At 40.7% G+C, this 26,439-nt stretch overlaps 1 protein-coding gene across 2 annotated transcripts in view; it reads left to right on the plus strand.

Moving 5' to 3' along the window:
* Window positions 1–26,439, plus strand: part of fam131c (family with sequence similarity 131 member C) — a 44,313-nt gene that overhangs the window by 7,104 nt on the left and 10,770 nt on the right. The window contains exons 1-2 of one of the 2 annotated variants that reach the window (XM_069915314.1): window positions 20,713–20,760; window positions 24,589–24,710. In XM_069915314.1, the coding sequence (XP_069771415.1) occupies window positions 20,739–20,760; window positions 24,589–24,710 (144 nt within the window). In that variant the 5' untranslated portion in view covers window positions 20,713–20,738. Of the gene's footprint in view, window positions 1–20,712; window positions 20,761–24,588; window positions 24,711–26,439 lie in introns of those variants that run through there. The other variant, XM_069915312.1, reaches the window with a different exon arrangement.

A 26,439-nucleotide genomic window follows, 5' to 3' on the forward strand; every position in this document is an offset into this window, starting at 1 on the left:
GTTATCATTTATGATGACCCAGCCAACCTGCCAGCATATATAAATCAAAATGTAAGAGATTATATAACAATGAAAGGTCCTCCTATTCCAGTGAACAACTTTCCACGAAATGAAAAGGGATTGTGTTTTTCAAAGTTTCACTGTAAGAGGAAATTTCCAAATGGGGAGTGTGTTGAAAGACCTTGGATTATATTCTCTCAGTCTGCTGATAGAATTTATTGCTTTTATTGCAAACTTTTCAGTAAGAACACAACCAGCGCATTATCAACAAGTGGATTCAACAACTGGTCTAATCTTCATACAAGGTTGTGTGAGCATGAAAATTCTAAAAACCATTTGGAAGCCATATGGAGTTTCTGGGAGTTACACCAAAGACTTTGTAGTGGACAGACAATTGACAAAGAACTTGAAATAATCGTCAATGAACATGCAAAGCACTGGCAGCAAGTATTCAAAAGGGTAGTAGCAATAGCACAGTTTCTTGCTGAGAGAAATCTAGCATTTAGAGGAACAGAGCAAAAAGTTGGTAATGAGAGTGTACACAATGGAAACTTTTTAGGTCTTGTTGAGCTGTTTAGAAAGTTTGACCCTGTTCTTGAAGAACATTTGCGAAAAGTCAAAACCCATGAAATACATAATCACTATTTAGGAAAAGATACTCAGAATGAACTTCTAGACATTATGGCTACAGCTGTTTTGAATGAGATACTGAAACGCGTAAAAGCAGCTAAGTACTACGCCTTAATTTTAGACTGCACACCTGATATGAGTCACCAAGAACAAATGTCTCTAACGATCAGGTATGTGTCTTATAGTAACTTGGCTCCTTCAGGTGTTCATGAACGTTTCATAAAGTTTATGCAGGTTGAAAATAACACAGAGGAAGATTTATATAAAACATTATTAAACACACTGAAGGAATTAAATTTAGAGGTGAAAGATATTCGAGGCCAAGGCTATGACAACGGTAGCAACATGAAAGGTCACACATCTGGAGTACAAGCACGACTGTTGAAGGATAATTCAAGAGCTTTCTTTGTACCCTATGCATGTCACATTTATAACCTTTTACTCGGAGATGTAGCCAAGTGTTGTCCAGATGCTATAACATTTTTTGGGATCTTGCAAAGGATCTACATATTGTTCTCTGCATCAACTAAGAGGTGGGCAGTTTTTAACAAACATGTATCCAGGTTATCAGTGAAACCCTTGAGCAACACAACGTCGGAGTGTCAGATTGATAGTATTAAAACTATTCATTATCAGGTTGGAGACGTATATGATGTACTTGTGGAAATATCAGAGATAACAGATGAGCCCAAGGTAAAAGGAGATGCTGAATCTTTAGCAAACCAGCTAAAAGACTACACATTTTTAGTTTCTTTGATATTTTGGCATGAAGTACTTTTAAAGCAAGGAACTACAAGGTGTAACAAAGGAAATTGATGAAGGTATGGATTCATTTGAAAAAATATTATAATGGCTAAGAATTTATATAGAGGGCGGTTTTCAAATCACCAATAGGCGCAAATGAATTGGCTGAAGCTGTTGAATTACCATTGGAGTTTAGACAATTTCAAGAAAAAAAAACTGCGTAAAAGGAAGAGAATGTTTTCATGAGGCAAAAGATCAACCTTTAGATGATCCAAAAGAAGCATACAGAGTTGAGGGCTTCAGCTTCTTGCTAGACAAAGCTATTCAATCTTTAGAGTCTAGATTTAAGCAGCTTAAAAGCCATGTAAAATTATTTGGATTTTTAAATAACTTTCAGAGCTTACAAAAGGCAGAAATAAGGAAACACACAGCAGATTTAACTGACAGCATACTAAAACAGAGCACTGATGGAGGGGTAGTTAATGAAACAACTAAAGACGTGGATGGTTATCTGTTGGCCGAAAAACTTGAAGCTCTGAAAACATTTCTTCCCCTCAGTGTCATTAAGCCTCAAGCTCTGTTTGAATACCTGGTAGTAAACAATCGTAAACAATAGTAAACAATCCTAATGTTTTTATTGCTTTAAGGATTTAGTTAACAATGCCCGTAACATCGCATCGGGCGAAAGACATTTTTCAAAACTAAAACTGATTAAAATATACTTACGGTCAACAATTTCACAAGAGTGACTAAACAATTAGGCGATGCTATCTATAGAAAATGACATTACTAAAACCATTGACTTTGAAATTATTTTGAAAGATTTTGCAAATAAAAAAGCTAGAAAAGTCTGTTTCTAAAAGACCTGTGCATAAACAGTATGTCTGTAATTGTCTGAAACTTGTATTAAAAAATTAAAACTTTCATATTGCTTTTCAATATTTAGGATAGCAAGCATTTAATGCTTTTTGGCTAAGACTGGCATACTACACAAAATATAAAACATCAATTTCGACTTTTGTAGAGTAGAGGCCCCGTTATCAATTTTCTAATTAGGCCCCGCAATTCCTAGCACCGGCCCCGAGTGTGGTTCATTTTCACCAGTGAAGTGCAACGGTGCCCGATACTGCAGCTCAGCCTACACTTCAGTAGAGAGGTGAGGACGCAGCTACACACAACTGGCAGGGCCTCTTATCCAATACACAGAAACTCAGCAGGACATGCAGCGTCCATAGGAAGTCGAGGCGTGGGGTGGCATGGTTGCGCAACACTTTTGCAGGGCCCGCAACCCAGGTTCGAATCCGGCGCTGTCCGTAAGGAGTCTCTACATTCTCCTCGTTTATACTGGTTTGTCATAAAAATAATCCAAAAAAGGTGACTCAACCGTGGATAACAAGGGAAATTAGAGACAGCGTTAGGTCCAAAGAGAGAGAATATCAATTTGCCAAAAAAAGTACCAAATCCGAAGACTGGGAACATTTCAAGATGCAGCAAAGAAGGACAAAGGGATTAATCAAAAGGGCAAAAATAAATTACGAAAGTAAGCTTGCGGCAAACATAAAAACCAACTGCAAAAGCTTTTATAGCTATGTCAAGAGGAAAAGATTGGTGAAATCCAGAGTAGGTCCCTTGCAGACAGAATCAGGGGAATATATAATGGGGAATAAGGAAATGGCAGACCAATTAAATTCTTACTTTAGTTCTGTTTTCACAAGAGAGGATACAAATAACCTCCCAAGGATGTTGGGAAACATAGAGACTAATGCAAGGGAGGAGCTGAAAGAAATCAGTATCTCTAAGGACATGGTCTTGGGGAAATTGAAGGGATTGAAGGCCAATAAATCCCAAGGGCCTGATAATCTACATCCTAGGGTACTTAAAGAAGTGGACATTCAGATAGCAGATGCTTTAAGAATTATTTTCCAGAACTCGATAGACTCAGGATCAGTACCCATGGATTGGAGGGTAGCTAATGTTACCCCATTATTTAAAAAAGGGGGTAGAGAAAAAGTGAGGAATTATAGGCCAGTGAGCCTTACATCAGTAGTGGGCAAAATGATGGAATCCATTGTTAAGGATGTAATAGCGGAGCATATGACTAGCAGAGAAGGGATCGGACAGAGTCAACATGGATTTACAAAAAGTAAATCGTGCTTGACAAATCTACTGGAATTCTTTGAGATGGTGACAGGTAAAATAGATGGGGGCGACCCAGTGGATGTGGTGTACCTGGATTTCCAAAAGGCCTTTGATAAGGTTCCACATAAACGACTGGCATGCAAAATCAAGGCTCATGGGATTGGGGGCAAAGTATTGATGTGGATTGAGAACTAGCTGGCAGATAGAAGACAGAGATTTGGGATAAACGGCTCATTTTCTGAGTGGCAGGCGGTGACCAGTGGGGTGCCACAGGGATCTGTACTGGGACCCCTGCTGTTCACAATTTACATTAAGGATCTAGATGAGGGGATTAGATGTAATATCTCCAAATTTGCAGACGACACTAAGCTAGGATGGGTTGTGTGCACTGAAGAGGGGGCCAGGAAGCTCCAGTATGATTTGGATAAATTGAGGGACTGGGCAGATACATGGCAAATGCACTACAATGAGGATAAATGTGAGGTTATCCACTTTGGTAATACAAACCAGAGGGCAGATTACTATTTGAATGGCAATAGATTGGGAGATGGGGAAGTGCAGGGAGACCTAGGGGTTCTTGTGCACCAGTCACTGAAAGCGAGCATGCAGGTACAGCAGGCGGTTAAAAAGGCAAATGGTATGTTGGCCTTCATATCAAGAGGGTTTGAGTATAGGAATAAGGATACCTTACTGCAGCTGTACAGAGCCTTGGTGAGACCACACCACACCTTGACATATCTATATTGTGTGCAGTTTTGGTCGCCTTATCTGAGGAAGGATGTTCTTGCAATGGAGGGAGTGCAGAGGCGATTCACCAGGCTGATACCTGGAATGGCAGAAATAACTTATGAGGAAAGATTGCGCAATTTGGGATTGTACTCCCTGGAGTTTAGAAGATTGAGAGGGGATCTCATAGAGACCTATAAAATTCTGGCAGGACTGGACACAATCGATGCAGAAGGGATGTTTCCAATGGTGGGGGAGTCCAGAACCCGGGGCCATGGTTCGAGGATAATAGGCAAACCATTTAGAACTGAAATGAGGAGGAATTTCTTTACCCAGAGGGTGGTGAATCTGTGGAATTCATTGCCACAGAGGGCAGTAGAGGCAGATTCATTGAATATATTTAAGAGGGAATTAGATCTATTTCTTCAGTATAAGGGAATTAAAGGTTACGGAGAGAAGGCGGGGATGGGGTACTGAACTTTAAGATCAGCCATGATCTCATTGAATGGCGGAGCAGGCTCGAAGGGCCGAACGACCTACTCCTGCTCCTATGTTTCTATGTTTCTATGTGCCTGCGTGGGTTTCCTCCGGGTGTTCCGGTTTCCTCCCACCATTCAAGACGTACCGAGTTTGGAGGTCAGTTGGGTGTAATTGGGCAGTACTGACTAAATTAAACTTGATTCAATTTTAAAATTAAACTAAACTAAGGGGAATTAGTGGAGAGGAGAGGAGGGAGGGAGGGGCAGACTAACAAGTAAGAGGTGGATAGAGGTGGGAGGGTAGAAATGCTGAGAGGTGATGGGAGAGGGTGGGGAGCTGGAAGAAATAGACAGAGGGATAGGGAAAGAGAGAGACTCGGGGCAGGGCTAATGGAGACAGGAGAAGTTGATGTTAATGCTGTGGCATTGAAGAGTCCCCAGATGGAATATTAGGTGTTCTAATCTTTTCTGTCATGTCCAGTATACATCCTCATGGAACCCTACCTATCTTGGTGTCAATCATTTTGACCTTTAAATGGATCTGAGAAAAAAAAACAGATTTATATCTGCACTTTTTGAAAGATGTGAACAGGATCTTTGAAAGTATGTTCTCTGGATAGATATCCTGAGCCCACCACATGAAATATCTATTGACCATCCTGTGTTGTCCCAGAGAAGGTGTCATCTTATTGGTGGAAAGAATCCCACGGGAAGGTCACATGATGCTGCGAGAGACGACATACAGCCTCACGACTCCTGTGGGATTTAATTAGAAAAGTGTTCAATTAGCAAGGTTTTTTTAAAAAGATGAAAAATACTTGTTTTTAAACTTTATTTAAGATTTTATAACATGAATAAAATAAAAAGTTACAGTAAAAAGATTAAAAGTAAGATAATAAAAATTACAATACTACATCGGCAGACTAAATAAACTAAACCCCCCCCCCCCAATAATTAGTACACAACATTAATGACCTAGCTTAAAGTTAGTCTAACCCCCCCAAAATAAAGAGTGAAAGAGTGAAGAGTTAATAAAATGAACAATATTATATAAAAAAAGCCCACTTACACAAAAAAGATAAGACATAACAAATAAAGATACTAACAACAACAAAAAAATCAATACTAAAATATCAACTTAAAAACATTTTTAAATCAAACTTAAATGCATATATTTAGCAAACGGAGTCCACTTCAACCTATAAAAAGACATCCTATCCTGAATTGAAAAAGATATCCTTTCCATAGTCAAACAGAACTTCATCTCCAAATACCACCTATCTAAAGTTAATATATTTCTATCTTTCCAAGTAAGAGCTATACATTTCTTGGCCACAGCTAAAGCTAAATAGATAAAAGAAATCTGATAATCTTGTAGGCCCAAATCAATTAATGATTGCATATTCCCTAATAAAAATATACCAGGATCTAATACAAGACAAATATTATATAAACTATTAAATATAGACTGAATACCCTTCCAAAACTGTTGCAATCGATCACAAAGCCAGACAGTATGCAAAAAAGTATTAGCCGTCTGGTCACAATGAAAACAGCAATCCGACTTACTAAGACCAAACATTTTTAGTTTCTCCGGTGTTAAATATAACTGATGTATAAAATTATAATTAATCATCGCTAATCTAGCATTAACCAATTTCCTAATACTATTCTGACAAATTTCCATCCAGGCTTCTTCAGCTATTATAAAACCTAAATCTTTTTCCCATTTCAACTTATCTTTATCCCAATCTTTTTTACTATCAATTTCTTGTAAAATACAATACAAATCAGATATATATCTCTTTTGTGGTATTGAAAGTACGTATTCCTCAAAATTAGAATCAGGCAATAAAATCATATGTCGACCACATATCTGTTTTACAAAAGCTCTTAATTGATAATATACAAATACAGAGTTTCCACTAATACCGAATTTCCTTTGTAATTCATCAAAAGAACAAAAACATCCCTCAGAAAAACAATCGGATAAATTTTTTATTCCCTTCCTTTCCCACTGTTTCAAAGTAATATTGGAGACTGTAAAAGGAACAAGTTGATTGTTATATAATGGCAATCGTCCAGACCATTTATTTTTGAGCCCCAGTTTATTAAGTTTACTTGTCCATAAATTTAATAAATGCTTCAATATTGGGACATCATAAGTTCGTAATAAATTTTTATTCCATCGAAACAAAAACTCATGAGAAAATTTTTCTGAAATAACCACCAATTCTATCTTTGCCCAACTAGGCGGATCATCCATATTCATTAATGCAATAAGAAATTTAAATTGAGCTGCTTCATAATAATGTTGAAAATTCGGTAATCTTAAACCTCCAAATTGAAAATCCCACATCAGCTTTCTCATCGCTACCCTCGGAAATTTTCCCTTCCATAAAAAGTCTCTAATTGCTTTATATAGATCCTTAAAAAACTTTTATTTAAAAAATAAGGAATTGATTGAAACAAATATTGTATTTGAGGAAAAATATTCATTTTTATAGTATTAATCCTCCCTAATCGACCCAAAGGCAAATCCTTCCACCTAATCAAATCTAATTTAATCCTTTTTATTAAAGGAAGATAATTAATTGAATATAAATCTTGAAATTCTGTATTAACATTAATTCCTAAATATTTAATTTGTGTGGTCCACTTCAAATTTGTAATACTTTTATACATTGAATAATCGTTTTTACAAATTGATAAAATTTCACTTTTGGTCCAATTTACTTTATAACCAGATAATTGACCATAAATTTCTAAACATTCTTGAATTGCTGGTAAAGAAATGCCCGGATCCACCAAATATAATAAAACATCATCAGCAAATAGATTAATCTTATATTCTTCATTCAAAACTCTCATACCTTTAATATTTTCATTTTGACGTATTAATTGTGCCAAAGGCTCAATGACTATAGCAAATAAAGCAGGTGACAATGGGCATCCTTGTCTAGTAGACCTTGTTAAATTAAAAGATTCTGAGATCTGCCCATTGACAGCAATTCTGGACTTTGGACTATTATATAAAGCCTTTATCAATCCAATAAATGAAGAACCAAAACAAAATTTCTCAAGTACTTTAAACAAAAACTTCCATTCCACTCTATCAAAAGCCTTTTCTGCATCCAGCGAAACCACTATTGGATAATTCATCTGAGATTTAGATTTATTTATCAAAGTTATTAAATGCAAAATATTATCTATTTTTTTATAAATCCCGTTTGATCACTATGTATTATTTTAGGCAAGTATTGAGCTAATCGATTAGCCATAGCTTTTGCTACAATTTTATAATCTACATTTAACAGCGATATTGGTCTATAAGAAGAAACCTGTAAAGGATCTTTATCTTTTTTTGGTATAACTGTAATTATTGCATTGGAACAAGACTCGGGTAATCGAAAAGTGTCATAAATTTGTGGTAAAACATCCTTATAAATAGGAAATATATCAGCATAAAAAGTTTTGTAAAACTCTATAGAAAACCCATCTTCACCATGTGCCTTTCCATTTGGCATATCTCTTATTGCCGTTTCTATTTCATTTTCTGTAAAGGATTTATCTAACTCCTGTCTATCTTCTTGATTCAATTGTGGCAATTTAATATTTTTCAAAAAAGAATCTATAGCATCTTCAGTTACATCTTTACATTCCGAAGTATATAATTTTTTATAAAAATTACAAAATTCCTCATTAATTTCCTTTTGACTAAAAGTAATACCCAATTTCTTTCTAATTACTGGTATAATTCTAGATAATTGTTCCTTTTTTAACTGCCATGACAGAACTTTATGAGCTTTCTCACCCCATTCATAAAATTTATGTTTAGTTCGGTTCATTAAACATTCAAACCGATAAGTTTGTAATTCATTATATTTAAATTTTAGATTAGTTAACTGATTCTTTTGCGTTTCAGTAGCATTCTTTTGAAATTCTTTTTCAGTAACAGTTATCTTTTTCTCTAAATCTTCAATCTTTTTAATTTTCTCTTTCTTTACTTTAGAAGCATAACTAATAATTTGACCTCGTAAAAAAGCTTTCATTGCATCCCATAAAATAAAATGACTAGAAACAGAATTACTATTATTACCAATAAAAACCTCAATTTGTTGTTTTAAATAACTAATAAATTCCGGTTTTTGCAGTAACGTAGTGTTGAATCTCCATCTTGGAGCTCTCTGAACATCCTGTGAACTCTGATATTCTAATAATAATAATGAATGATCCGAAACCAATCTTGCCTTATAATCCACAGATGTAACCCTATCCTGCAAATGTGTTGAAATTAAAAAATAATCAATTCTAGAAAAAGAATTATGTCGTGACGAATAAAAAGAAAAATCTTTCTCTGTAGGATTAAATCTTTGCCAAATATCAACTAAATTCAAATCTGACATCATATGAGTTACTTGAACTGCCATCTTCGATTTCTTAATTACTCTTGGATACTTGTCCAATAAAGGCTCCAACACCACATTCAAATCTCCCCCAATCATCACATTAGAATTTGATTGTCCAAGTAATAAAGACATATCGACAACAAAAGCTGTATCCTCAACATTCGGAGCATAAACATCAAGCAAAGTCCAAGCTTCATTAAAAATTGTACAGTTCAATTTTAATAATCTTCCACCATTTTTCTCTTCATTCTGTAACTGAAATGGTAAATTCTTGTGCACCAAAATTACCACTCCTTTTGCTTTTGAATTAAATGAAGAATAAAAAACTTGTCCAACCCATTCACGTTTGAGTTTCAAATGTTCCTTATCTGTCAAATGAGTTTCCTGTAAAAAAGCCACATCAACTTTTAATTTTTTTAAGTAAGCAAGTACTTTCTTATGCTTAATGGGATTATTTAAACCCTGAACATTAAAAGAATCAAACTTCAATTTAGACATTCCTTACAGCAACTCAACACAAGAAAAAAAAGAAAAAAAAAGAAAAGAAAGAAAAAAAGAAAAGAACCCCCCCAAAAAAACCCTCCTCTTATTCCCTCTTAAAACTACAATCAAAAACAAATAAAAAAAAAGAAAAAAAATATTTATTTTTAAAGAAGTAATAAAAAAAAACTTCACTCCTTAACCCAAAAATTAAGAAAAGAAAAACAGGCAGGAGGTTACTACTACCTTCTCCTGTTTAAACCGCACAATGCAGTAACTCCCACAAAATACTGGGTTTGAGATAACTCACACGTAGCTGACGACTTCTGGAAAATAGTGCCCACCCAACTCCCATTTCATATTAAACTATCATCAATGACTAAAATCTTCCAAAAAAAATTAAAAAAAAGATATATTATTTTTAAAATCAATTTTATCACTTCGACCACCATTGCTTCCATTTCTTCTTGGAATCTGATTCCCATCTTGTATCTCCACTCTCTTTGGAGACCGAGGAGGACTACGTCGTTCTTGAAATTGCGTGATCGGTAAAGATTGAGCAAAGTCCATAGCTTCTTTAGGATTATCAAAAAACTTTGGCTGATATCCATCCTGAAAAATCTTCAATACCGCAGGGTACCTAAAAGTTGCCTCGTATCCTTTTTTCCACAACAGCTCTTTCACAGAATTAAATTCACGTCGTTGAAACATAGTTTCTTGACTCAAATCCGTATAAAAAAAAACCACGATTATTCTGGACCATCAAAGGAGATCTATTTTGCTGAGCATTTCTAATAGCCACATGTAAAATTGTCTCTCTATCACAATAGTTTAAACAACGGACCAGAACAGGTCTCGGATTCTGTCCTGAAAAAGGTTTCCTTCTTAAAGCTCTATGAGCACGTTCCAATATTAAACCTTCAGGGAACTTGTCTTGCCCTAACACTCGTGGAATCCATTCGGTAAAAAATTTTCTTGGATCTGGCCCTTCTATATCTTCTGGCAAACCAACAATTTTTACGTTGTTCCGTCTAGATTGGTTCTCCAAATTATCAACTTTTTTTGCTAGATTTTTATTCTGAATCTGCAATGTTTCAAGTGTTTTGTTTGCATCTTGCAGTTGGTCTTGTACATCAACTAAACCTTGATCACACATATCAAGTCTTTCAGTGGTTTCAAGTTTAAATGCTCCATAGTCAGCCATCTGTTGAGTATTGATATTCACCAATTCATTAAGCTTAGAATAGACGTGGGTCATAGAGTTACCTAGCTGTTTCATTGAAGAATATATCTTAAATTCAAGATTCTTAACAATCATATCAGCAAAAGTAGATTCAGACATAGTAGGATCCTGCTGTTTCTGAGAAACCAAAGGGTCTTCTGTCCCTTCCCTTGGTTTAGCAGCCTTTCTTGCAGTATGGCTCCGTGTAGAAACCCCTGCCACAGCCCCCTCAGCAATATCAGGAGGCTGATAGTCAGGGTTATCCTTAAGCCATATTTCCTCAAAAGCCTCCATTATATCCATACCTGGGGAAAATGTCATAACTGGCGGTGCATTTCGCAGCGCCACCGCTATATCAATCGGAGGTCGGCTCTTTAACTCTCCAGCTGGCGGCGCCCCAGCTGATTCAGCTGTCAAAGTCTCGGTGACAGCGCTCACAGCGGTCGTTGTTTGAAATACACGCACCCAGCCAGCCCTTTGTTCTAAAGGCTGCCAAGTGCCATCTTTAGAGAGCCCTACCGGTACAGAGCGGGGCTCCAATGCCGAATCCTGCACTTCTTCTCCTGGATCTATTCCACGCTAAGTCCTGGCTTCTTGTAAACAGGTAGGCTCAGATAATTTCGGGAAATGTAATTTTTTAACGATCTGTTGGCGTTTTCTTTTACTTTTTTTTAACAAATGTACCATTAGGCATTAATTCAACATCTCTTACTATTTTTAAACTTTTTAAAGAATTTTAACGGGCACTTAGAAACAAAACAATAAATCAGAGTCAGGAGAGGGCTGGAAGGCACGTATATTCCTTACGCCATCTTGCCACGCCCGCTGAAAAATACTTTAAAGTGATTATAAAATAGTTAACTTTCTTTTAACTACATCGCTGAAAAAAAGAAAAAGCCTCTGACTACAAGACCTTGGCTCCGAAGCAGGCCGCTGAACTACCTTCTGGATCAACCGGTGAGGACCCAGGTGAGGGAACGTCCTCTGGAGCTGTCTTTGCGTTGACCCGCAAAGATGGCGCCGGCGGAAACCCCAAGACAGCTTTGCGCATGTGCGGGACGGTTGACCATCAAGCTATGAAAAAAATTTCTCAAATTTTAAAGAACCCCGTCATGACATCAGATGGAATTTTAAAGTTTTGAGGCAGGAGGGAATTGCAAGTCAGGATGTAGCGTACCTTCAGGTTGATGTTCCCATACACGCACTGCCTGCGTCCTTCTGGATGTCAGGAAAGAGTTTGAGCATCCTGCATGTGATGTCATGCAGCACCTGCAGTGGTGGGGGGGGGGGGGGAGGTGGAAAGCAGAATGCAGCTGAGGTTCTGATAAAGAATTGTCCCGGATGGTGTCGAGATCCTTTGTTGTTCCAGCTGTACCAGCAGGAAATGCCTCAAAGCCACTCAGAAATATTAATCAATGTGGCTCTGCACCACACTGAGGGCTCTTCGGACCAATATCCTGATGCTTGGTCACCGAAAGAGGTCTCGAGGAATGTTTGAAAGATGGAACGAAAGAGAGGTTCATGAAGGGAATTGCCGAGCAAAGGACTTTGGGAGCTGAAGACCTGGCAGAGAAATGGTTTAACTCCAGGAAGTGCAATGGTCAAAAAGTTCAGGAGAGGGCTCAGTGTGCAAAGCTTGGAGGAAATTCCAGAAATAGGGAGAGGTGAAGCCATGGAGAGATTGGAAAACGAGGATGGTGATTTTTAAAAAGGCACTAGTTGACCACCAGCCAATGTGGGTGTATAATTCAAGAGGTGAGGTGAATCAAGCAGTGCAGGTTGCACTATTTACCGTGGGTCTAACCTGGCAATAACTGGGCCTGGATTCGGGTATCAGCAGCAGGGCCCCAAGCTCTTGACGGAGTAGGGACAAAGTTCAAGCCTTAACTTGGAGTCAAATATCAAGCTGCAAACGGCCTGGTTACCAAGCAGGCAGATGACGGAGGAAGAGGCATTGGAGTTTGAGGGCCTGGTTAACCTTGTCAAAATACAGGGGAAGCTCAAGGAAGTGAAGGAAGGAGAGGCTAGTTTTGTCGAAATCTTTGGTTTGGTGCTGGAGCTTCAGGGCGACTCACTCCCACTCCGGTTCTGAGGACTGTTTATAAATCCTTGCAGGTTGGGCAGTGTCTTGGCGCAATGAGGGCTACTTCCAATAGCAAGGAAGTCTGGAGAAACACCACCATGGACACACACACACACACACACAGACACACACACACACACACACACACACACACACACACACACACACACACACACACACACACACACACACATGCAAACAAGCTCACAGACACACAAGCACTTACATACTTGCATGGACGCACAAGAGATTGTACTGTCACACGAATGGAAACACACAGAGATACATGAACAGACATAAATGCGGAACTACACTCATGGGAGCTTTGCCTCCCACACTCCTGATCTCAACTGGGTCTCTATTTACTTGACTGCTTCTACCATCACTTTGGATGTCATTACCAACCTTTATTCATCCAGGGAGTGAGGAGACTTCTATCTCATAGGAGGAACTGCAAAACACAGATGCTGGGATTTTGAGTGAACAAAGAGAAGATGGAGAGAAATGGACATTCGTCGTTTTGAGCTGAGATGGAGACGGAGAGATATGAAGGGGTGACAACCTGGGGAAAGGCTGAGGTGGATATTGTACTGGACAGGAGAGCGGTGAGACGGGAAGAGGAGGAAACCACTGGGAGGTGGTAGAAGGGTGGGTTAAAGTGAAACGGGACTAGATAGTGGTGGAGGTTACCGTAATCTTCTAAAATTCAAAGTTCAGCCACTGGGTTTAAGGTTGTCGAGGAGGGATATGATATGTTGTTCCATTTGATACCATCTTTTAAAAAAATATTTAAACATTTTTCACTCTATGAACCATATTAACCAAAATACACATAAGCATTTCCCTCTTGAATATACACAGTGTCATTTTCTCCCCTTTCCCCCCCCCTTCCCTCCCAGCCTCCTCCAAACCCATTAAACTTTCAATATATACAATTCAATAAACCCATTAAACAATGTCATCACACAAGGAAAATAAACAAGAAAATTGTGTCATCTACTTTTACACACTGGGTCAGGTAATTTCGTCTTCTATCATTTTAGGGGGTGGAGGTCCGCGGTAGGCCCTCTCTGCTGTGTTCCATGTTCGGTTCCGAAATTTGTTCAAATAATGTGACTTTCATTTGATACCATCTTCAAGCTTTCAGTATTTAAATTTAAATTTATAAATTTAGACTTACAGTACGGTAACAGGTCATTTCGGCCCACTAGTCCGTGCCGCCCAATTTACACCCAATTAACCTACATCCCCAGTACGTTTCAAAAAGTGGGATGAAATCAGAGCCCCCGGAGAAACCCACACAGACACAGGGAGAACATAGAAAATCCTTACAGACAGTGCGGGACTGGAACCCCGGTCCCGATTGCTGGCGCTGTAAAAGCGTTGCACTAACTGCTACACCAACCATGTTGCCCTTATTATAGAGGGCCAAGTATTCAGACGTTCTTTTATCAGTCTCTGACCCCCTCTGGGGGCCATTGAGAACCTGGTCACAACTACCTCTGATTTGTCGATGGCAGGTTTTTGCCCATATTCCTTTAGATCTGCTGCAAATTAAGGCAGATCTTATTTATTATCCATAATAAGGGATGAACTAGCAATAGGAGTTTCTTTACTGAAGCCAACAAAACAGCAGAGGCTGCTACAGTAGTGTACATTTGTTGTGCAAGGTACCCTTATCCTCTGTAGGCTGCAGTAAGGGGCTTCAGTGATCGTAATGCATAGAATGTCAAGGGAGACATTTATGGAGACAATTTGGAGAGTCAAAAAATAACTCACAAATTGTTAACATGATTTGTGAAGCAAACTGATCACCCAGAGGGGAGATTAGAAAGGAAATGAAAGACTGGGGACTCGAAAAGTATTCTCTGCACGTGAGGAGGAAAGTGGTTGTCAGAGGGATGACAGGAGGAACTGGAAAGGAAAAGGAGGTAGAGGATCAAAGTGAGAACTTTTCATCAGTCCTAACCAAGGAAGAGGTTTAAGTTTCAAAGTTCAGGGCTATTGTCAGGCCTCATACACAACATCACATACAACCCTGAGATTCTTGTTCCCTGTGGGCCAAGCAGAAGTTCCACTTATAAGTGGTGTAAACTGTACTCAAGAAAAAGATACAAAAAAAGAGAGAAATGTAAACAAGTTGACTATGCAATACAGAAGAAAATTAAATGTTCAATGATAAATAATGAACAAAGAGTCCTTAAATGAGTTCCGGATTGAGTTTGTTGTTGAGGAGTCTGAGGGGCAACAGCTGTTCCTGAATCCGGTGGGTGAGACTTATGGCACCTACACCTTTTTCCTGATGGCAGCAGCGAGAACAGACCGTGTGCTGGGTGGCGTGGATCCCTGATGATTGCTGCTGCTCTCCGATGGCATTGACGTAGATTGTCTTGATGTTGGGGAGGGTTTTGCCTGTGATGTGCTGGGCGGGGTGTCCACCACCTTTTGCAGGGCTTTAAACTCAGGGGTATTGCTGCCCCCAGACCACATCATGATCCAGCTGTCAGCACACTTTCAACTACATATACTGTACATAGAAGTTTGTCAAGGTTTCCGGTGTCATACCAAACCCCCACCAACTCCTAAAGGCGCTGACATGTTTTCTTCACGATGATATTATTGAGATTCTGAAAAATGATAACCAATGGATCCTGCAGCCATCTCGAGACACAGAGCACCTGAGCTGTGCCACAGAGAAATGGCCAGGGTCAGATCAGCCACAGGTCTCATTGAAAGGTAGAAGGGCTCACATGACCTACTTCGCCTCCTAATGTTTCGATAGCGGTGAAATGGTGCTTGTTTCTGTCAGTCGAGGGAGATCAGCGTTATGTCCCAAATGTACTGGAGAAACTTAGCAAGTTATGCAAACTCCAGAGGAAGTAACGAACTGCTGAATTTCTCCAGCACGTTTGCGTACTGCACTTATGCAGACTTTCTCTTACTCAGTGTAATGGCCCATGGCTCCTGTAGGTGGCAGTGCTGTGTAACAGGTGATCACCAGCTGGATGCTTGCTGATGACCTGGACTCAGGATTGAATGGAGTCACTGGCCACTGAGGCCTGCAACAGGTTGCAGCAATTCCACCTATGAGGCTGTGGCTGGTAAATTCCTCAGCCCTGGTGACATGGTTTTGCAGAAAGAACTGTAGTCACCCGGTAGCTACACAGTTACACAGTTACAGTTATGCTGCAGTTACACAAAATCTCCCTACTTTGTCAGGAAGTCTCCACAGTGACTGCATTTCCTGAGAAGATTGGAGTGGGCAAGGCTACCGGCCACTGTCATGTCAACCTTCTACAGGAGCTCTATTGAGAGTGTCCTGGTCGGCTGCCTCACAGTGCGGTACGGTTGCTGCAGAGAAATGGATCGGAGGTCAATTCACGGGACCATAAGGGCGGCAGAGGGGATCACTGGAGTCTCCCTCCTCCCCATTGATGTGATTTACTGGGATTGATGTCTGAAGAAGACACACAAAATCAATGAGGACCCCTTCCACCCTGCACAAAGCATCTTTCAGCTGCTCCTGTCAGGAAAGAGAAAGATACAGGAGTATCAGAGCCAGCACCACCAGGCTGAGAAACGACTTCTTCCCATGAGCAGTGAGAATGCTGAACGACCAAAGAAACTGCTCACACTGACCATCCGAGACTCTCATATTTACGAAACAATATTTATTTATTTAGATGAATACTTGTCCTGTATTGTTTGTTGGTATGTGTATTATGTATGGTTGTTTGTCTGCATGTTTTGAACCGAGGACAAGAGAACGCTGTTTTGTTGGGTTTACTTGTCCAATCAGATGATAATAAACTTGACATGTTGTGAAACTGCAGTCGAAGCTCAAGCCTGGAGCAGAAACTAGTCTCACACACTGACTCAGCTCAGAACCCCCTCTACACCAATGTGGCTTCTGTTTGTGTTTTGAGACCGGCAGTGGTCAGGTCTGTGGTAGGTTCATACTGAGCAGGAACTAATTTTAAAGGTGAATCATTAAACCAAAACCCTGGCTACAAAACGTCCCATGGCACAATTCCAAAAACATGCAGAAATGATTACTGTAAGTGCCCTGGACTTACAGTAATCACCAAAAATGATTTCACTGGTTACTTTTTTTTAAATTAATTTTTCAGGCTCTGGGCATTGCTGACAAGACCAGTTCTAATTGATGTAATGCACAGCATCTGTATATGTGAGCTGCTTTTATAACCTGTCTGTATCTATCCTGATAAGCATGTCCATGTCTAAGACAACATTTGTATAGCACCTGCACTGAGTGCATGCCCAGACATGCTTGGACTGACCAAAACAGTTGGCTTTGCAGGCAATATACTAGTAGACAAAATATGACAGGAAATCACAAAAATAGGTTATATCTAAAAAATGGTGGGTGATAGGAAAAATATTAATGAGAAATTTCTCTTATTTATAATAATTTGCTTGATTTAAGAATGGCCTCATTGGTTAAGATCAAGAATAATTGGGAACAGGATTTGAATCTTTCATTCTCAGATGAGGTTTGGGACTCTATTTGTAATCTAATTAATATGACCTGCTTTTGTGAATGACACTGTTTGTTGCAATTTAAAGTGATCCATAGTGTACACATGTCCAAAGTTAAATTGGCTTGTTTTTATTTGGATATAAATCCTCTATGTGACATAGAGGATTTATATGTAAATTTGCTGAGGCTTCTTTGGTTCACATGTTCTGGACTTGCCCTAGTTTAAAAAAAATTTTGGAACGATCTCTTTCAAACATTATTGGTGATTCTCAAGTTCAAAATGGAACCTTGCCCTTTAATTGCTCTATTTGGATAATTTCAAGACGATGATGTTTTACTGATTCCAACTCGAAACTAAATTTTATCATTTACTTCATTGATGGCCAGACGTGCAATTTTGATGAAATGGAAAGACAATTCTCCACCTGCACATACACAATGGTTAAGGGATATTATGTCTTGTTTAAGTTCACAAAAAAAAAATTAGATATGCCATTAAAGAGTCAAATATTAACTTCCAAAAGATGTGGGGCCCATTTATTATCCATTCATGGAGAATTCATGTTGTTCTGAAGCGGTGCTGTCCATCTCCAGGTTGATGTCACTTGATTCCTATGCGTCAGCTTAATAGTAGGGGTTCTGAATTATAAGGTTTTAAAAAAAAAATCTTATCTTTTGAACCTTACGTTATACAACAGTAAGGTTCAATTTTGAATAATATAAACATCAAGAAAAATATTTTAAAAGGAAAATATCAAGGTGATTTTCGTGATCAGTGGGCCAAAACCCATAAAATGCACCCAGAAGTGTTCAGGAAGCAAAATCTTCGTAGGCCAGTGTTATCTTTGCAACGGTTACATCGCTGTCAGAGCTTCTGGTGAAGACTCTCTCTCAGTGCTGAACCTCCAGAGCTGGAGGTGTTGGAATCTGGAGCAAGCAAAGAACAGCCAGAGGAACTCAACAGGTCAGGCAGAAGCCAAGGGTAGAAATGGTCAGTCAACGTTTCAGGTCTGCACCCTTCTGTCCTGCTGAGTTTCCCCAGCAATTCTTTGTGGAGAAGGGAGTTCCAGGGTTTAGACCCCAGGAATGATGAGATACTTCAAGGCAGGCTGCATTGTGCATTGGAGGGAAAGCTGTAGTTGGTGGAGTACCAAAGCACCTACTGTTCTTCTCCCTGGGGTAGAGGACATGCCATCAGTTATTTATCTCAGCACTGTTTATAAGCACTTGTTGTGCTTTAAGTATCTCATTTTTTCCTCCACAGATATACCAGTCACTCAAATCTTGCAGTAAAGTGCTGTGACAACTCCAAAGGAGCTATATAAATGCACTTTCTATTCATTCTAGATCAGTACTTGCATCAATGGCCTGGTTCAGTTGAGGTTCAAGGTTAGTTCTTTCGTTTCCAGCTCAATATTATATCAAATCATTTAGAAAAACAAGACACGGATTCAAAAGGTTGCAAGGGGCATAAAAAATGCTAATAACATTCTTTCAAAACAGAACATCTCTCTCCTAGCTTATTTTTGCTGTGGCCATCTTCGTACAATGCACACTTTATCCATGGGCTCAGCCGAGGGGTAGAAGGAGTTTTTAATTTTCATTTTGTGCTACCCCATTTCAAAAAAACATGTTGAACCATAAAGACAAATAATTATCTCTCTTGCTGACAGCTCACTGTTATCAAAGGTAAATGCTTGGAGGTCTGGAATGAGTCACAGCATAGGATGCAGTAAATAGCCATTATTTCCCTGTGTGGCTGTGCTTGGTTACTTCAATGTGCATTTACTTAAAGGAGTTGATAAAATGGCCAGAATAAGATGATGTGAGAATAATATGATGTAGTAAAACCTTACTGGGATTTCAGAATCAGAATTTATTGTTGTGAAAGTTCATTGTTTTGCGGCAGCTTCACAGAGCAAATATTGCTCTAAAATTATATTGAAAAATAAATTAGTGTAAAGGAAGTGAAAAGGTGAGTCAGTGTCTGTGGCTCATTGTCCGTTTAGGAATCAGATGGTGGAGGGGAAGAAGCTGCCCTTGTGCCACTGAGTGTTCATCTTCAGGCTCCTGCACCTTCTTCCTGATGGTAGCGGAGGGCATGGCAGGTGCCCGTAATGGTGCTGGCCGAGTTCACAACTCTCTGTAGTATTTTCTTGTCCTCCATACCAGACAACAATGCTCACCTGTAGAAATTTGCAAGAGTCTTTGGTGATGTTCCATATCTCCTCAAACTCCTCTTCACGATTGCATTAATATGGAGGTACCAAGACAGATCCTCGAGATGTTGACACCCAGAAAGATGAAGTTCTTAACCCTTTCCACTGCTGACCGCTCAATGAGGGCCAGTTTTTGATTTTCCCCACCCTTGAATTCACAATCATTCCCTTGGATTTGCTAACAATGAGTGCAAGTTGTTCAACGGGTTGATCTATCTCCCTCCTGTACGCTTCCATATTGCCGTCTGTGATTCTGTCACCAATCATGGTGTCATCAGTAAATTTGTAGACGGCACTTAAATTGTGCCTGGCCACACATTTATGGGTTTATAGCGAGTAGAGCAGCAGGCGAAGCCTGCATCCTTGAGGTGCACCTGTGTGGATTGTCAGTGAACAGGAGACATTGTTTCCAATTCATACTGACCGTGGTCTTCCGATGAGCAAGTCAAGGATCCAGTTGTAAGGGTGAGTGCAGAGAGCCAGGTTTTGGAGCTTGTTGACCAGCATTGAGGATATGATGGTGTAGAAAGCTGAGCGGTAGTCGATGAGGAGTAGTTGGTGTAGTCCAGGTGATCCAGAGCTGAGTGGAGAGCCAGTGATAATTGCATCTGCTGTGGAGCGATTGAAATAGCAGACAAATCTTTACTTTCCAACAACCACAAGATACAAATTGAATGTTATATTCTCTTCCCATCAGCTTGAATATCGCACAGACACCTGTTGAAAAGTGTTTGTTCTGCGAAATGTTGGATTTTTAGATTGGTGGGTCAGGCAATCAATCAAAGCAAGGATTAGGTATGACAAACATCGTCGTCATCAGAGAAAACCATGATCCTGGTCATGAATGTGTTAATGTGAAGGTAGTGTGTGATTATCAGCTCAGTGTCCCTGTGTGTTTGTGTCTGTGTTTTTCTGGTCTCAGTGCAGCTCAGATGTGCGGACTGGGGACTCTGAGATTGAAATCACTGACGTCAGTACCAGTTGCCTCTGCAAGCAGTGTGTTCAGATACTCTCAGGAAGATTGTAATCACCAACAAAAAAAAGATATGGTACAACCTTGCAAAGAAAGCAGAAAATAGACTTTGCTTCTCTCTGCACTGCTCGTGATGGGTTGCTGTGTCTCCAGAGGTGAGTCCACGTTCTGAAAAATAACCACTTCTTCCCAGAATCAGACCAAACGTTTTGATGTCTGACTAACTCTATCTCCTTTACCGTAGTCTGGAATTGCAAGGAGACTGCATGGGGAATTAAATCAGCCTGGTTTGTCGTTGCTATGGTTACACACACCAATGGAACAGGACCTTGCTTCTAGTATCGACCGTTAAAGTACAGTACTACACTGAGCACAAAAGCAAGATGCCTGATACTATATTCAGAACTGGTTTGATGGAATATTCTGGAATTGCACAGCTGCAATTTCTGTGTTTGGCATACTAACTGTGGAAATTTAATCGCCTCTGTGGTTTGGGCTGGGTGCAATGCAGTCATTTCTACTGTCATTCTTGAATCAAATGGCAAGTCAGAGCTTAGTCTCTGATCACTATTCCCCCACTGGCAATGCTGGCATCTGGTGCCCGTTGCTAACCGGGTGCTTGCCCAGGCTAGTCAAGAGGGTTAGTAAAGGTCAACCGCATCTGTATCGTCACCCTGAATGAATTAAAAGAAAGCAGAAAATAACGAGAATCTTGGAAGGTAAAAAAATTCAAACGAACTGGCTGGAGAAATTCAGCGTGTCAGGCGGCAACCGTGGAGGGAAAAGTTTCAGGTCGAGATGCTCTGAAATAGCCAGCGCAGAGATGTGAGGGGAGGAGGGCCAAGTTAAAAAAAAAACTGGCACTTGGTGGGTGGATCTAGGTGATGAGGGGATGAAGTCAGGTGTCAGTGGGACAGCTAGAATTAGCTACAGGTAATAAAGGACTGCGGGTTGGGGAATACGTTAAGAAAAGAAGATGGAGACTGGAAGCTAATAAGGGAGGAATAGTGGTCATATGGGGAATATGTGGAGTCTCCTCTAGGATCCAGAGCATTACAGAATGGTCGACTAAAGGGGTGGAATATAAACGTCCAGTCAACTGTTTTCAAGGACTTTTCTCAAGATCACAAGATAAAGGAGCAGAAGCAGGCCACTAGGCCCATCGACTCTACACTAAGCTGAACTATGCTCACACCTGGTTCCAATTTCTAGGCTTTTCCCCATATCCCTTGCTAATTAAATACTTATCCATTTCCTGTCTAAATACTCCTAATGATCCGGCCTCCACTGATTTGCACGACAGTGAGTTCTACACTGCACTCGGGTTTGTTACTCGAAGCAGGAGGATAAACTGAAGGTTGATTGATCTGACCTGGGATCTGCACAAGCAGTAGGGGAAGGAGAGTCAGAATCACAGGTTGGTTCTGAGATGAGTAAGATGTGGCTGCTGGGGACTCCATGATGGAATCGTGACTATTTACTGTTGTTTTAAATGGGAGGGGAAGCTATCCATCCAGGTTGGCTGAGGGGCGAGGCAGGAGGGGGTGTGCTGTGAGCAGTTTAGGTGGAATTTTAAATTATGAGGAGACAGGAATGAATTGTGTAAATGGACAAAATTGTGACAAATTACATGGGCCTGGTATCCGGAGGAAGCTACAGAGGTGAATACAATTACCCAGGGTATATGGATCAAAAGGGTTTAAATCAGGAGTTCCCAAAGTTGATATTATCAGTGGAAAATAGTGCCCATGGCAGTGGTGGCCAACCTCTCGGGAGAGCTGCCCTTGCTGGCTGCCATGTTGTGTTTGGCTTCAGCCTTTGAATAAGTTGAGAGCGAATGGTAAGACAGACAGAGTGTAGAAGAAAGACATATGTGTTCTTTGTATCTCTGGTAGTGCGCCCCCCCCCCCCCACCCCGTCCTGTCCAGAGGTGCTCTCCCATTGTCCAGGGCTGCCTCCCCACCGCCCCCTCCTGTCCAGTTCCGCCAACCCTCCCATTTAGCACTGCCACCACTCCTCTCCTCCCCCCCCCCCGGATTCATGCCTTGAGGGATCAACTACTTCATGAAGGGGTCGGTGGTCTAAAAAGGTTTGGGGACCCCCTGCTTTAGATGGACCCAATGCATGCAAATGGGCCATCTCATCTTGGTTGGGATGGATGAAGCTGGGCTAAAGGGTCTGTTCTGTGCCACAAGACTGTAGAACTCCATGAACCCAACGCAATGGTGAGAGAAAAGGTGAAGGAATCCACATATCAATCTACGTGCACACACCATTAAAGTGGTACGACAGGTAACCAAGACGTCTGTTGGCAGTCTGGCCTTTGTAAAGATATAAAGGGAGCAGAAATTATGGTTTAGTGACACAAAACCCTTGTTAGTAGAATGACAACATTATGCACCACATCTTTGGTGGGATATATATAGACTCCCAATGACAGGAAGTTAACCAAATAAGGTTTATATTTCTGGGAGGTTAGAAGTTTAAGGGATAATTTGTTTAAAGTTTTCAAATTAAATGAAAAATGAGAGCAGATATTAAAAAAAATCAGTTGTTTGGGGACCGAAGGACTGGAAAAGGCAAAGTAACAATTATAGCTGGGCCTTCCTAAGAGGTTGGGATACTCCTGGAAGCTGAACCAGTTAGAAATATGGAGCTGTCCTCTGTGAGCAACAACTTGGCTGGGTTTGCCTCTTTCTTCTGTCCTCTGCGTTCCAGGGCATTTAAGTTTTCAAACCAGGCAATGGTATAAATACAGAAAGAAACATTAATTGTGATGAGAAGGAAAGGGGTGGACAAGGTTGAAGGAATGTAACATACTGTTGCTATAAATAAGGGAAAAAGCAAGGCTCTGCCCCAACACTTCCTAGTCTGCTGCATTTAATGACACATATCCTGTCACATTAATAAAACAAAAGAGAGGATTATTGACCTCAGGAGGGCCCAGTGGGACCTCGCTCTGCTGACCATTGATGGCTTGACCGTTGAGCTCATCAAGAGTATAAGTTCTTTGGCGGAGAATCTCACCTGGTCCTTTAAAACCAGCTCTGTAGCCAAGAAAGCCCAGCAGCGCTTCTACTTCCTGCGAAGGCCAAGGAAAGTTCATCTCCCACCTTCCATCCTCACTACATTCTACAGAGGATGTATTGAGAGCCTCTTGTGCAACTGTATTACCGCCTGGTTTGGAAGCTGTCCCACCTCTGGCTGCAAGACCCTTACAGAGGATAGTGGAATGAGCGGAAAAGATCACTGGGGGCTCTCTTCCTACCTCTACATCACTCGATGCAGGCAAAAGGCAATAAACATTGCGAAGGACTCCACACACCCCTCATGTAAACTGTTCTCCCTTCTGTCATCTGGCAGGAGGTACCGTAGCACTCGGACCCTGATGTCCAGATTGGGCAATTTTTCTTCCCCAAGCCATCAGGCTCCTGATTTCCCAGAACATTTGTGGATAGTGTACCATGAACCCGTTCTGTATACATCTTAATATTTTAATGTGTTTACTTTCTATTCTGACTTATATTTATGTAAATATACTCTGTGGTCCTGGAGAAAAGCTATCTTGTCTTTACCATACAAGCATGGTATGAACGATAAATAAAGGTGGCTCGGCTTGACATCCACAAACCTCTTCATTACTTTAATACAACGAAAAGTGGGTGATGAGTTTGGAGAGAGGAAGGCATTGAAGAAGTGAGGAAGGAATTTCAATTTGTCCGACACTTCAATGATCTTTCATAGAGTGGGAGGGAGAATGCACTTCATCTTCATAATGCAGAACTCTGGTCTGCTGAGTTACTGAGTAAGAAATGAACAATTGTGGAGAGCCTAGAGTCCTTGGAACAAAAGAGATCTCAATGTTGGCTAGTTTGCATTCAAGGAACAAATGGAGACAGGAGAATTAGTGTTTATCAGACACCTTTAGAGGTGTGATTCCTTATTTATCACCATCAATGTGATTAATCATTTCATCCCTTCAGAAATTCTCACAGCTGTTTACAATAATCCCTCAAGTACCGGTGATGTCCCTCCAAACACAGGCTACACTATGGCTCAGGAGAAGAGGGAACGGCCAGATGCTGATGACAACGATGTCTGCAAGGTAATGATGTCTGCGCCAACTCTACCCTTCTGCATGTTGCCCCAAATAATTAAGGATAGCAACTACCCAGATCCTCCATCCTAACCAGAGCACTGTTTACAAAATGCCTTTCCTCTCCGCTCTCAATTTATCCAAATCACCAATGCTCCCTGGTCAATATCACCACCCGAGTATTTAACTAAAATCTGTTGTAGTCCAATTTAATCTCTGCAGTTTTCATCTGTCAGCCACACCAACGTCCTCTGCTGCCTCTCCATTGTTGCTCGTTCATCTTGCATGCTCTCATCTGGTTTCATTCCCTCTTCTGTCTCAGAAAAACTTGCTCCTTTCTTGAAGAGCCTTCAAAGGACACCAGCATCTTCAGCAAGAAAGAGGGCAGCTTTTATTGTCAGCTTCACCACACTAGAACCACCCTGGCTGAAATTCTACCTGACCAATATCACATTGGGAATGAGCTGTGTGAAATAGGCACAAATTGTGGAGCACTGGGAGACAGGCATTGCCCATGTGATACTGATTAACCTACGACCTTTTGACCTGACATGTTAACCATGTGACTGTAACATCCAGCCAATGGTTTGTGCACTGTTAGTATTTCATGAGGCAGGCTCGACTTTGGCTAGGTACCTACTGCCTATCTTGGAGGGTTTGACTGGATGGGCAAGTGGGACTGTCTGCAGCAAGGATACCCGAGGCAGAGCCTTTGTTGAAGATGAGCATGTTCTGGAAATTCTAAACAGGAAGTAGGGAGGTGGAGAAAAGTTCTCCATCCTATCAATAGGGAGGCAAGAACATATCCAGATATACAGCATGAGAGGTGGTGATGACTCAGGAGGTGAACGTAGGGAGCCAGGTGCTAAGTACTTAAATGCATTTTGGCTTAAAACTCAATGATCAAGGTTAGTGAGTACATCATCAAATGGTTCAGCCCCACTCAATGTGTATGCTCAAAAGATGGGACTCTGCACTTACCCACAGTTATGTGTGTGCCCAACCTGCAGCCTTTGCATGGAAGGTGATATATACTTAGCTCTCCTGCAGCGGAGGCCTCACTTATGTACAGAAGAAGACAACCTATGGCGTTTTAGGATTTGACCACTTCATCCTGTATGGGATACAGCCACTTCGCAGACGCGGATGAAGCGGTCCTCACACACCTCCATCGCAGCAGAAGGGAGCGCAGACACTCACACCTTGTTGTTCTGCGATGTGGATGCAGGAGAACAGGTCCTGGAAGGGGCGGCACAGTTAGCATAGTGGTTAGCTCAATGCTGTTACAGCGCCAGCGACCGGGACTCGAAAATGGTGCTCTCTGTAAGGCGTTTGTATGTTCTCTCTCTGTCTACATGGGTTTCCTCCCATCGTTCAAAATGTACCTGGGATTGTAAGTGAATTGGGTGTAATTGGGCAGCACGGGCTCATAGGCCGAAAGGACCTGTTATCGTGCTGTATGTGTCAGCCCTTTACCTCTCCCCTTTCCCTGCTGATCCACAGTCAGCCTACAATCTCAGAGGAATGGCTACTGAGTGCCCTGGCATAATACAGAGGACTTGTACGCCCACTCAGTGAGATCCTGGTACACAACTCCTTGTGGATAATACAAAGTCCTGAGAAGTTTGTAAGCATCAAAAGTCCATTTGGAACAATGATCTGCAGAAATCAAATCGCAACTAATCTGGAATTAATTACTAATCTCTACAAGTAGTTTTAGAGGTGGGTGCTCTATGCA

This window comes from Narcine bancroftii, chromosome 2 (genome assembly GCF_036971445.1).
Source record: "Narcine bancroftii isolate sNarBan1 chromosome 2, sNarBan1.hap1, whole genome shotgun sequence".
NCBI lineage: Eukaryota > Metazoa > Chordata > Chondrichthyes > Torpediniformes > Narcinidae > Narcine > Narcine bancroftii.